The following is a 13,994-nucleotide window of genomic DNA, read 5'->3' as shown; positions in this document are numbered from 1 at the left end:
AATCAGTTAGTCAACAGGGAGAGGGAAGAACAGTATGACTATTAGAAGAAGCTTGAGGGTCATGAGAAACCTCTAGCTGAGTTGTAGTTGAATTAAAGGAATGGTTCTGGGTGTCTAAAGGGGGTCCAGATGTAAATTTATTAGTCACATTGTTTTTTTGCATACTAGAACCAATAAAATCAAAATTTAGAGGCGGGGATATTGAGAGGTAGCATCGATTAAACGAAAAGAGTCAGATAAAGAGCTTTTCTTAATAATACAAGTAGGGAAAAGGGATGTATGTGGAAGAGGCATAGGATTAGGGTTAAGGGAAACGACTGGGGGAGATAAAACATCGTTTGGAATCAGAGTATCAGTAGGGATTTCTAAATTCAACATAATAGGCATAGGAGAAGGCTGACTAAAACAAGGATCATTTGACCCTGCAGAAAAATTTAACAACAATTTTTTCCTTGAAGATACACTTTCTGGTTTAGCAACCTCCAGAGGGTGAGGGAGGGGAAATAATTTGGAAGCAGACAAAGAACAATCCAGAAGGGAAATAGGAGAAGAATCATTCTTTGCCGAGCAGGGAGACTGTACTGACGCAGGGACGTCCATGTTTCCTCCTTGGAAAGAAGTTTTAGATGGAGCAAGTTTAGTTATGATGGTATCACGAAAATAGCGATGGGCAGATATGCCTACTGTCTGAAGAGATCTGGTGGTGGCAAATAAGAGTCTCGGAATATATGAAGAACGAAATTCCAGGAGGAGACGGGAAGGGCGACGAACAGAAGGTAGGTGAACTAAATTCTGTAAATCCACCTTAAAAACAGGAATGTTAAGTAAGGTGGCTAGATGTCTTCTGGCCGAATGGATTTTAGACCAGTCTGGGTGTCTCCTGGGTGCCAGATGATCGAAAGATAGCACAGCTGCAGAGGCTTGATAAACAAGTTGGCTTGAATGTTCCATCGAGACTGCAGAAACGAGCTTGGTATGAGATGTTGAGGCTAAAGTAGGATGTCTCATCTCCATTGCAGATTGAGAGAAAATATTAACAAAAAAGTTTGATAACTTAGAAATTATTTGGTGTTGCTCCTTTAAAAGGCTCAATATATGGGAAATCTGAGAAAATATAGATGATACCGTCTGGGCCATCAATTGAGAGTATTCCTTAAGCTTCATGGATAATTCACAAGGCTTTCCAACAACCATTTGTGCACTCCCCTCAATCTGAGATGACTGCTGAGTTTCCAACAGAGGTTGTTCTTTCGAAGGGGGAGACACAGGCTGAGGCGACTGGCTCAGAGTTGGCTGACCCTCAGATCAGTGCCTTAGTTAAAAGCTAGCTCATTTTATGGCCGACACAATGCTCAAATGCACACTATAACAACTCTTTAAAAGAGTAATATTCTGTAAAAGAAGTACTTTAGACTTTGCAAATCCATTCTTTTAACTTTAAATAATACTAAGGACAGACCACTTTATTTGTGATTAGTGTACCTAACTACAGCTATATGAAAATGCTTTCTCATATAGAGATAATCTAGAAGTGTTTGCTAACCTTAGAAAAAAAACCTTATAGGACTTTATGAAAAGAAATTCATACCTTTGTATAGGTTGACTTTTTAAAACCTAGTTTATACTATTTATGTCTTACTATGGCTAGACCTTAATTACTTTACTCATACTCAACCAATAAGGAATGTCCTGCAAAACACTTCTCTCTGGGAAATAGGGAAACACTTCTCAAGAGCTTCCCCTTTTACCTATATTTACCCACACTTGCAGTTTTTTTGGATTTCATCACTTTCAACTAGGTGTAATAGGTGTGCAATAGGTTAACCATGTTTATGTTTTCTTAGCTTATTTTCCTCTTATTGCTCTTTGATTGATTAGAATCAAATAATAACAATTTGGTTACACTTCAGGCATTCTACATACAGCTTAACTCTTACACATTCATCTATCACTAAAAAAAAAAACAACATTGCAAAACATAACACAAATGTTCAACATAATGAACAATTATGAAATATGAAACATGAAAATGTTAACACGTTTAACATGAACAGTGGAAAAACATTTCAAAACATCACATCACAACAGACTACAAACACAGTTGTAATCATTAAGAAAGAGTCCATTAAGAAATCATTTGGAAAAGTCCATATTTTAAAATAGTTTGTTAGAAAAGTTCAAAGTAATGCTCCATAGGACATCTGTCTTAGTAATCCTTCTCTTCAAACAAAGTCACAAAGTCCATTTCATTTTTACTGTGTGCAGGTAGTAGTTTATTCCCAATGGATAGCTCTCACACTTCATGATTATTTCCTTAACATAAGCACTTTGTTTACCTGGAAAATAATAAGCTCTATACAAATTAACAAGGTATCAAAAGACAGAAAATTTCATTTTTTTCCGTTAGTATGACCTTGCTTCAGTTTAAACTTTGAAACAAAAAGGAACTCATTTTTCTTTTCTTTTCTCTGAGCAATCTTGGCCAACTTCCCAGAAACTTTTAGCTTATTTCCTAGAACTTCAGCGCAGAACTTAGATCATAAAAACTTTGCTGGCTATTATTATTAGCACACACGCTTACAGACACATTGATGAATTTTCAAGCTATAAATTTCTCCAGGTAGAAACTGGTGGGTTACAATACAAGATGGGTTACAATACAAGATAAGCACATCACTAACTAACCTCCTCGGTGCCCTTCTTCCGGTCACCTACCCAATATCCACCCACACCTGGTCTAGCTAAAGTCATAGCTGCAAGGTGTTAGCAATCAATTCACAGCAAGAATTTGAACTTTGTTTTACATACAAGCCTCTGTTATTGCGAGCATACAAATGAAACTATAAGAAATAGAACATACAAATTAAAACAAACTCACCTAAACTTATTCCTTTTGTACTTTGTGAATGTATAGTGCTGCTTGTTTGACCTTGGAACTTTGAGGTTATTTGTTTTATTCCATTATTTTAAGAATTATCCACTCAAATCACCTTGCTCCTGCATTTGCAGATTTTCTTCAACCTTCCTTTACATATACTTGATAAGCATGTTATTATACATGGTAGAAAATAAAAGAAAATACAAACGAAAACACACATATGCTAAATGGCAAAACACAGCAAAAATTACTTCATTTAATACTTAATCAACTCTATACTGCCAGCAGAAGCGTCCTTCTGATGGCAGCATCATAAACAACATAACAGCACAGTGGCACACTAATAGAATAGGCCACCCAGGTACCAGAAGGAGAACTGGAAGGGGTTACCATTTGAACTTTAACTAAGATGACAATAAAATAGCATAGCAAGGAAATTTTTTTTTCAAGAGATCATCACTTTTCCAATTATTATTTCAATTCTTTTACTAAGAATGAATAAGTTGATCAAGCTCATTCATTCCTAATTTATATCACAATTTGAATGTGCTCCTAAAAAAATTTCCTTTAGTTAGCTTACACAGACACTTACTGTTATAACACATAGTTATACTGTTGTACACTTTCAACACAAAGGTAACCTTTTAATAGAAATTGCAATAGGGATCTGAAAGCCTTAGGAACAGACCTCAACAAATGAGAAACCCTGGCCTCCAAGTGGCCCACTTGGAGACAGGCTACACAGCATGGCCTCTCCCAGTTTGAAGAGACACTTTGCCAACAGACTGAGGCAAAGAGACAAAGAAGGAAGACCCATAGCTAGGGAGACAGACTAGGGACAGACTACACCCACTCCCAGTGTGAAAGGGATTGTTACTCCTGAATTGGCTTTTGGGCACACTAGACGCTGCTTTAGAACCACTCTTCAGAATGCGATACCATAGTCTTTCAAGACTGAAGGTTGCTATAATAGTAGCTAAACATACAAACTATTTAAGCCTTGCATTTTTGCAACATTAGCTTTCCTGTTTAAATGCACACAAATTTATTCACCTTTTCCCAAAACAGCACCTGAGCAACTGGCAAAGGATATACACAACAGAGACACAGCCTAGAGATCAAGGGATAAGAACTCCAAGGGATAAGAAAGGAGATAGGACTGTCTTTGGGGACTGGGTACAGAACTCAGGTTCGGAGTGCAGCTAGAAAAGAAGCTGCCATGGGATTAGACACATGCTCTGAAAGGATCGATTCAGGGTCCCTGGAGCACAAAGGCGTTCTAGAGGTCTCCTTGCTGCCACCTCCTCCCTATACTAGGAAAGGGCTTTGGAGCTACAAGGGTCTCTGGACTGCTGGGCGTGTGTGGTGCTGGTCCCAGTCCAGAATCTACTGGTGGGACTCCTCAACCTCCTTTTGGTGGGGGTCACCTTTGGGGCCACCCTGCTCCCTGCAGGGATCCTGTTGGGATTTGGATTCCCATGTTATTCCACGTTTCTGCACACCCAGGCACACACCCAGGCATACCTCTGCACAGCCCACTTGCACAATGTTGCATCAATCGCACTGCTGGTGGCTGGCTTCACCTTGCTGGTGCCTCTTAGTTCCCACACTGGCTGCCTACTGCCACCTGACTCGCCATCTCTAGCTGGGCTACTGCCTCATCCTTACAGCAAAGCCATCTACAAGAACTTGCCAGCTATCCACTCTCACAGCTCTGGCTGCTGCTGCGCCTAGGACAGTGATGCTGTAGAAAAATCTGGGTTTGAGGATTGGGGTGTAAGGAGACAGTTCTGGGACTTGGGGCACAGAAATAACAGGGCAGAGGTTGGGACTGAGAAACATAAGCTGAGCTAGCCAAGCCAACCAACTTTAGGGGACTAACGTTTTTTTTCTTTCCATCAAAATGTGGATACTTCACTGCAGAGAGGTGTGCAATTGCACATCAGGCTCTCTCAAAACACAGACTCACTAGCATACTGCAGGCCCTAAATCCCATCAGTAACCAGGTTAGGTACAAAGATGCATCCAGTATAGGAAGAAAGGAAACCAGTGCCATCACCTACCTATCAACATGGCTCACCAACACTGACACTTCCCACCCAAGATCATGGTTGTAGGAAAGCCAGAAGAGATGCAGCCACTTGCAAGGCAGGCAGGGGCTACAACAGCCTGCGTTACAGGGTAAAGACAAGACAGATCTTACTGCAGCACTGCAAACAACTATGAGATTCATTCAGGTTCAGTCAGCAGAGGAGGGTGTCATGAATATGTACGGTTTAGACCTAGTAGCATTGCAAAGCCTGAACCAAAGTAACCTAGCAACACAGAGGGGCTTGCATTCCTAGCTGCCAGGAACCTACAACCCACAGAAGGTGACAAGGTGGCACTTACGTAGACTGCCAGGAACCTACCAGAGTGGAATGCAACTGTAGACCTCCAATGGCAAGGGGAAACCAAGGGGATAGCTTTGCAAATTGCTTTTAGCCCCACTGAGGAAAGACTCTGTCCTCAAGGGTTTCAGACACCCCCATCATCTGCTGCCCTTGCAACTTCCTGCAACCCAGGTACTCAACAAGTAAAAATCTCTTTACCATGTTGGTTCATTGTCTATTGGGAACAAAAGTTCAGAATCTTGCCTTGCTGTTCAGCAAGCTACCAAAATCCTCTTTGTGGACTAGTAACTTGAGGTGCAGCCTTTAAAACAAATCATTTCAAGCATTATTTTACTTGCAAGTAAAATCTTTTCAACATTTAAACTGAAAAACTCAGGACTTTCTAAAGTCCTTAAAAAATAAACATACATTTATAAACCAGGGAAATTAACTCAGATTTCCCCCGCCTGGCCAGGCTGAAAACTGGAGTGACTCCACTCACTGTTAAAAATACTCACTGCTGTTAACCTAGCTGACTTTACCTAGAAGTCAACTAGAAGCACTAATTGCAACCAGAGGAATTAGAGAAGTTTACATAACCTATTTAGACAATAGGAGATAAGGCACTCTCATTCTCACACCTCACATATGTCCATGGACTTCAAACACTCCAAACACATCACTCACTCTATACACATATACACCTATAAATAGCATATTTCACATTACACATGCTTATAATTTACAGCTCTAATGTACATGCAAAAGAATTAAACATTTCATACTTACTTCAGACTTCTCTCCATTCTGAGGTTTCCAACACTGAAAGTACACTTACAGTACAATCTTACCTCTCTTCTCTTCAGATGCCACGACAACCTTATCACTTCAGGTACTACTTCTGTTAGATCTCATTGTTGGATCAACAATAAGCACACTGTCCCTTTTAACTTAATTTTCCGCATATTCGCTCCTCCTAAATTCTTACTTTGCCCCATATTCTTTTTAAACCAGCACACAAAAGCTCACAGCTCTCACAAAATCACACAGCTCTATGTTATAACTATTAAATCACTCTGGCTTAAAACCAACACAGCCTTAGACAGGAAGCAGATTCACTGACTGTTTTACGATACCTGCCAACTGCTAAAGCTGCTAAGGCGAACTTTTCATTACAGAAACTACTTGAGTAACAAAGCAGCAAGTTTTCCTCTGCTTTAATTGAATCACTTGCTTTTACTTTGATATTTACAAATTTAAACTCTCTTTCTCTGTTCCTAAAAACAGTGAGCACTAATTAAAGATTGCTTACTAACTTTCCCACAGGTATGTCTACCACACACAAGGGTCCAGACAATATTTTACCTGTTTCACTGCAGTTCTGACCACTCAGAACTGGAACCTGCCTTACCCAGACAGTAAAATCACCTGGGACACACACAATTATCCCCAAGGGCCCTTATTTACCCAACAAGGTTTACTTAAGGTACCAGACAAGGACACCTGCTCCTATTGTACCTTGTACTTACCTTGTTGTATGAGGTCTACACCCTCATGCAGCAACTCCACTGCAGCAACTCCACTGCAGTTCCACTGCAGCAACCTCTGGTCGACCAGACAGACAGACACTTAGACAACACTTTCACATACTTACCTGCTTGCACCACTCACACCAGTAGACATGTGCAATCAGGGGAGAAATCATCAGACCTGTATCCTACGTCTTTTTCAATTTAAGTTGCTTGGTTTTTTTCCCTAACTGCTTAGCAAAGAACAACCAGAGTCCCATCTGGGTCGCCAACTGATAGAGAGTTTTCTGGGACGTGGTCTCTGGGTCAAATTGCTAAGCAGACACAGACTCATTTTACAAGCATATAGAAAGTTTATTTACATGCTATTTACAGATTAGGAATAGATTAGGGTGGATACAGGTTCGAAGTTACCCCATGGTGGTCCATTGATTTCTCTCCGAACCACACCCAAAATTCCTTTACTTGTACTCTATGAAAAACAAGTGACCCATGTGATATATATGTCATTTCCCTCTCCTTATTTGGCATACTGGTGCATGGTTCTTGCCCTAACTGGGAAGTCTGTTAGCCATGTATGGAGAAGTTCTGGCCTGCAACTTTGATTTCACAAGACCCTGGAATGTTCCTTTTGGGAAAGCTATGATGCACATGTTTTTCTCCAGGTCATCTTGACATACTGACTTTTTCTATCCTGGTGTTAACAAAAAACCAGTCACAATTTTGGCTCCTAATTTCAAGTGTTTTTCTTAACTGAGGAGAAGTTAGGTTAACCCTTAAAATCTATATCAATCAGAGAAAGTTCTTTAGGAATAGAATTGTAGGAGGACAGAAGCTTCTCTAATTTCGTTTGTTTCAGAGAAGGTAATAATGACTCAAGGTCATTACTCATTACAATTACTCTGTAATTATCCAGTACTGTAATTTCCTTCCTTGGGTAGTCAGTAAGAAATACATCCATTTTTCAAAAGGAGATGGATTTATTCTGAACTGTGTCAGTGCTCAATGGTGGAACAAAGATTGTTCAGGCATCTCTTCTTTAGCTCGCCACACCAATCAAACATTTCTGGAGGAAACTCTGTGACCACACATGCTGCTTCCATGTGGCTCCAGAGTGAGGTTCTATCAAGGCACCTGCCATAGAGATATCATTGTAGCTGGAACTGTAGTTCAGGTTGCAGAAGTTCAGATGCAGCTGGTTTAGACATGCATTTGCAGTCCTGTGGTTGTTTTTGCTCTTCTTGTTGCTTCTTCTCCCTTCTCTTGTCTGTTGGGAGAATGTGCCCAGTAAATGTGAAATTGAAGAAAGCTATGGGGATACTAGGCTAGGAGATGCTGTCATTGGAGGGGTCCTCTCTCTTTTACGTCCTGTACACACTGCAATCAATTTTCAGAGACTACCAGCAATGGAGGGAGTCAATTTCTCGTAAGTTATTTTGTGTTTGGTAGCCATCACTCTACTTGAAACATGAAGACTAGGGAACAAAAGACTGCACTGGGGTGGCATTTCAACAGGTGCAGCTTGTTGGGAAGAACAGTTTGGGGATGGGGCTGTGCCATGGCCAAGAAGGGAGCAGAGAGCATTGAAAGCAGCTCTGTTGATATCCTAGCCCCTTTCCTGGCCACAGACTAAGTGCATTTAAACACTTGGACTGGCACCAGCAACATCACTGGCACAGGTCTGAGTAGATCCATTGCAGCAGCTAAGACTTACTTCAGGACAGAGGAAGAAATGTTCCCTTACGTAATCATTTTTGTTCTGGTCAGATGAACAACTCCATTCCTGCGCCCCTCTTCCTTACACCTCTTTAGTTTTGTTTCCTTTTCTCATTGTACTTGGGATGAGTTTTTCACTGTACAAGCGTATCCAATAGTGTGGGTGTCCTTGTCCTCTAAAGTTGAGTGCTGTGCCAACCAGTACTAAAAATGACATTGTTCTTGATGGGACAAGAACCTGACACTGATTGGCCAGAATACACTGCTCTGATTGCCAATAGCTGTCAGTCATGCCCAGGATGAAGAACACTGTAGCAAAACAGTGCTCAAGGAAATGCCATTGTGGGTGGTACTACTGCAAAACCCCTGGAATTGTGAACAGCTCCCTCTTTATAGTCCTTTCGGCGGGGGCTTAAGACCTTTTTATTTAGGGAGGCCTTTTATGCTGACACCAGGGGGCATGGCACTTGTAAAATGGATTTTAATTTGGGATCCAGGTTTTTATTGTGTTTTATTGTTTTAATGTCTTTTATATATGTATATGTTATTTTTTGAATGTGTTCTTCATTGTGAGCCACCTTGAGTGTTCTTCATTGAATAGAAAGGCGGGATAGAAATCTCTAAAATAAATAAATGTTTATGTGGTGCACATGACAATCAGCTAGACCTTATCTCTGCCTCAATGTCAATCTAATTTCAGAAGAGAGTACAAGCATTATCAGCATGTCCTGGCCTTCCTTTTTGCCATTCAGGAGATCAACAGGAATCCCAACCTCTTGCCCAACGTGACAGTGGGTTTTAAAATCTATGACAACTGTTTTGAAGGAATGGTCACATACAAGTCCATCCTGAACCTACTCTTCAAACAGCAAAGGAATGTGCCCAATTACAAGTGTGGTAAGAAAGGTGATGTCTTGTCTGTCATTAGAGGATTCATGGTAGAGTATGTCATCCAAACGGCCAACATTCTTAGCCACTACAAGTTTCCACAGGTATGTATATTCAGATGCATGAATGGATGGCATAAAAAAACTGCTCTTCACTTATTCAGAAGAGATGACCATTTGAGGAGGTCCTTGAGATCTCAGTTGTATAGGAGAACATCAAATGACTGACCAGCAACCCAGATGTGGGCAGACAGACCTCGAGCTCTTAATAATAATAATAATAATAATAATAATTTATTTTATTCACATCAAAATGACAAAACAGCTGATAACGATCGTATACACACAAAAAACACAACTTTTATCTGCTGGTAAATCCTCATCCACACGGACATCTGCCTGACATCTTACCCCTGCTAATTGGGTAAGAGGCACTTTTTCAAGTGGGTGCTCCTTTTTTTAGCAGGGGGAGAGTAATTGACCCACCTCACCCCAGCACTGTCTGTTCTAGTGGCAGTCTGCTGGTATTCATTTGCATCTTTTTAGATTGCGAGCCCTTTTGGGACAGGGAGCCATTTACGTTATTTGATTTTTCTCTGTAAACGGCTTTGTGAACTTTTAGTTGGAAAGCGGTATATAAATACTGTTGATTGATTGATTGATTGACATCTAGGTGTAGATGTGGTATTGATGAAGGATGGATGCCTTGCCAATTATGGCAGTCTTCTGTAATTCAACTAATGTTATTGCCAGGGCACCCAGTTGTGCAAAGTACTCGTTAAATTGTGTTGATAGCGTTCCTAGTGCACCAATTACTATTTGTTACCCTGCACATGCCTGATCTTGTCTGATCTTGGAAGCTAAGCAGGGTCAGGCCTGGTTAGTACTTGGATGGGAGACCACCTGGGAATATCAGGTGCTGTAGGCTTATACCATAGTCTTTCGAGACTGAAGGTTGCCAATTACCACCACAATTACGATAGTTGCTGGGCACATTGCCTCTTTCCACATCTTTCAGGATCAAAAAGGTTTGCCCTTTTCTCATCCAGTCTTCAGTAGTTGCATTTTGGAGCATGTGATTGAATTGCACTGCAATGCGGTGATGGAGACTCCTCAAGTATTCCAGCCAGAACCCATGTCCTTCATCTGGTCCAGGTGTGCTCCAGTTTTTAACAGTCTTTGCATGTTGTTTTGCCATTTGCTCTGTAATTACATTATCCATTTGTTTCTTGCTGTTGTTCTTGTTAACATCCTTAATCCACGAAGCATTTTTCTTTTGTTCAACCGGGTTCTCCCAGATGTCTTTCCAGAATTTTAAAGTCTCTTCATTATTTGGACCCTCGTTGTTCCACACTGCACTTCCTTTTTGGAGCAATTTGTAGAACAATCGCTGACTCTTGTGGAACTGGGTAGTTTGCTGGAACTGCTGTTCCAATGCAATTATCATCATCATCATCATCATCAACAAAATTTAACGAGTACTTTGCACAACTGGACGCCCCGGCAATAGCAACAGTCATATTACAGAGGACCGCCATGATTGGCACAGCATCCATCTTTGGTCGGTACCTCATCTACACCTAGATGTCAGGCAGATGTCCATGTGAATGAGGATTTACCAGCTGATAAATGTTGTGGGTTTTTTGTGTACATGATCATTATCAGCTGTCATTTTGATGTCATTTTGATGTGAATATAATAATAATAATAATAATAATAATAATAATAATAATAATAATAATAATAATAATAATAGTGTTTATATACTGCCTTTCTTGGGCATCAGATTTCTCCTCAGACTTTAATTCCAGGTGGTTTGAATAGCAAGGTTTTCCAAACCCCGTAGGAACCTTTATAATGAAATAGTTCTGATCTTTCATAGAAAGCCTCATTACAGCTGAATTCCTTCCCAGTCTGGCCTCCCTCTGGCCGCTTCACCTCCCATGCAACTTGACAGCAACTGATGCCTGCCACTGATGGTCAACTCGTTATCAGCATGTCGACAGCTCTCAGATAGTTCTGGTTGTTTCGAATTGGTGTCCCCAGATCTTCAGGCATACAAGGCAGCAGCTCTACCACTGAGCCAGACCTCCTGCCCTAAACATGCTTTTCAGTGTATAGCACCCAGGTTTGTATCCCAAGAAAATGTGTCATAAATGCAGCTCATTATATACACTGTTCTTAAGCTTAAGCACGCCAATCTGGTCGCACTGATTTCAATACTGCTTAGTCATGTATTATATTCTGGGGATGCAAACCAAAGAGGTGATTTTAATCTTTCAAAAAATGGAAACTTGAAGCTCAGCAAAACAATAGCTTGGTCTGAATCAAATACATTACCCATTTCAGGACATTAAGTGATGGCTTGTGGACACGGTGAAAGGAAATGTGTTATAACTCATTTGGAGCACAACCCTATGCATGACTACTCAGAAGTAAGTCTCATTGTGTTCGATGGGGCTTCCTCCCAGGAAAGTGCGTATAGGATTGCAGACTTACTATAATTCATTGATGGGAATGTCTACAAAGATACATTGTTCATTATACTTAGAACAGTGTTTCTCAAACTATGGGTCAGGACCCAATAGGTGGGTTGCGAGCCCATTTCAGGTGGGTCCCCATTCGTTTCAATATCTCATTTTTAATATATTAGACTTGATGCTACTATGGTATGTGACTGCATTTGGGGACCTTTAAACAAGCTTTTCACAAGCTACTATGTATAATCTTTTAACAATGATTGTAAATGGGACTTACTTGTAAGTGTGGGTAGGATTGCAGCCTGGATTGTAATAAACACTTTGGTATGGAAAACTGAGGTTAATTTTCAAACCTGTTATGAGTTATGTTTCCCCCTGTTAGATTACGTATGGAACATGAGATACCAGGCACAAGAAATAATTTTCCGTTTATATACTGGATGGCAATAAGGGAAGGTACTCTGCACACCGGCATAGTCCAGCTACTGCTGCATTTCCAATGGACATGGATTGGCCTCATTGTTTCAGAGGATGATAGTGGAGAAGGCTTCCTGCAGAGGCTGACCCCATTGCTGGCCCAGAACAGCATTTGTGTTGCCTTCTTAGAAAGGACTATCCTTGCCAAGGATCTTAATTTGGATAACACTCAAAATGCATTAATGCAAAACATATTCAGGATGTGCTCCACACTTGTATCCACGAGAGTCAATGTTGTTATTGTTGATGGGGACGCTCAAACTCTGGAACCACTGGCAATCATTTTATACGTAGTTGAATTTATACATAGACGTCTTATAGGGAAGGTTTGGATCACGTCACCTCAGTGGGATTTCATCAAAGCTCTTTCCACTGAGGGCTTCTGTGCAAAAACATTCCATGGGACTTTGTCTTTCACAACCTCCACAAGGCCCGTGCCAGGATTCCAGGACTTCCTTCAGACTCTAAAGCCTGATAAGTCACTCACACGTTTTCTCTGCTTTTTCTACAAATATGCATTCAGGTGTTGCCATGATGGGGAAGTAAAAATTTGTAAACACTGTACAGGAGAGGAGAAACTGGAAAGCCTGCCTGATTCTCTGTTTGAGATGGAGATGAGTGATCAGAGCTACCGCATTTACAATGCTCTCTATGCTGTAGCTCATGCTTTAAATGCCACATATATGCCCATACCAAAAACAATGCTGAACAGAGACACAACCAAACTGTTGAACATTGAACCCTGGCAGGTATATTCCTCACTGTATTGATATGGTTATGTATGATACTGCTACTAGGAAGAACCTTGCTACTGAGCAGAATGAAAGGTGCTTCTAAATGAAATTGCTGTGGATGGAACGGGTGGTGTGGGTGAAAACATGTCCCTGGGCACATGGGGTGGACGCACTGCGGAAGCTAAGCAGATCTGGATCTTGCAGGACTTTGAAGACAGACCAACTGGGTATCCCAGATGCAATGCTTTAAGTTGCAAAATGAAAGAAAGGTGGAATATAAATATTTAATTGTGAAAACCAGCCACTAGTATTGTTAACACAAAGCTCCCTGAAAACCACTGAGTAGAGGAACAAATGAAATACTTCAATAGGGCTCAACCCATCCAGCTTTTCAGCACCAATGCACTTGCTTTGTTGCCCCTCGGTCTCAGTGACTACCCCCACACTGCAGGATGTATTGCATGCCCCATTGGCATCAGTACTAGAAAGTTGAATAGGATTGGGCCCATAGATAATGAAATGTTGGACATGATGGTGAGCTGAGAAGAGAGGAAGAAGAGGAAGATCTACCAAGCCTATTCTGTTTTAATGAATGACTAAAAGGCTCTTGTAACTTGTACATCTTAGGTTTACAGGTATCTTTTTTTTGATAAGGGGTTTGGTAATAAAGTGCACAATATGAAGCTATCATCTGTTTTCTATTTTCCATTTTTGTCCAATCTAGATGCACTCTTTTCTGAAAAATGTCCGCTTTAACAATGGTGCTGGCTATGAAGCCTGGTTTCCCCATGAGGAATTGTCATCTGGACTTGAAGTCATCAACTGGGTCACTTTCCCTAATCAATCCTTCCTTAAGATTCAAGTTGGAAAGATGTCTCCAAGTCTAGAGTTTACCATCCACGATGATGCAATTGTGTGGAA

The 13,994-nt window shown here is 40.8% G+C and overlaps 1 protein-coding gene across 1 annotated transcript in view; it reads left to right on the top strand.

The window, feature by feature from the left end:
- The first annotated feature begins 728 nt into the window (after positions 1–728).
- Positions 729–13,994, top strand: part of LOC136652484 (vomeronasal type-2 receptor 26-like) — a 28,427-nt gene continuing 15,161 nt past the window's right edge. Inside the window, exons 1-2 of the mRNA XM_066629424.1 lie at positions 729–776; positions 9,248–9,487. Coding sequence (XP_066485521.1) covers positions 729–776; positions 9,248–9,487 — 288 coding nt within the window. The remainder of the gene's footprint in view (positions 777–9,247; positions 9,488–13,994) is intronic.

The sequence above is a fragment of the Tiliqua scincoides genome, chromosome 5 (assembly GCF_035046505.1).
Source record: "Tiliqua scincoides isolate rTilSci1 chromosome 5, rTilSci1.hap2, whole genome shotgun sequence".
Taxonomy (NCBI): Eukaryota; Metazoa; Chordata; class Lepidosauria; order Squamata; family Scincidae; genus Tiliqua; species Tiliqua scincoides.
This window is presented reverse-complemented; position numbering and strand designations above follow the sequence as displayed.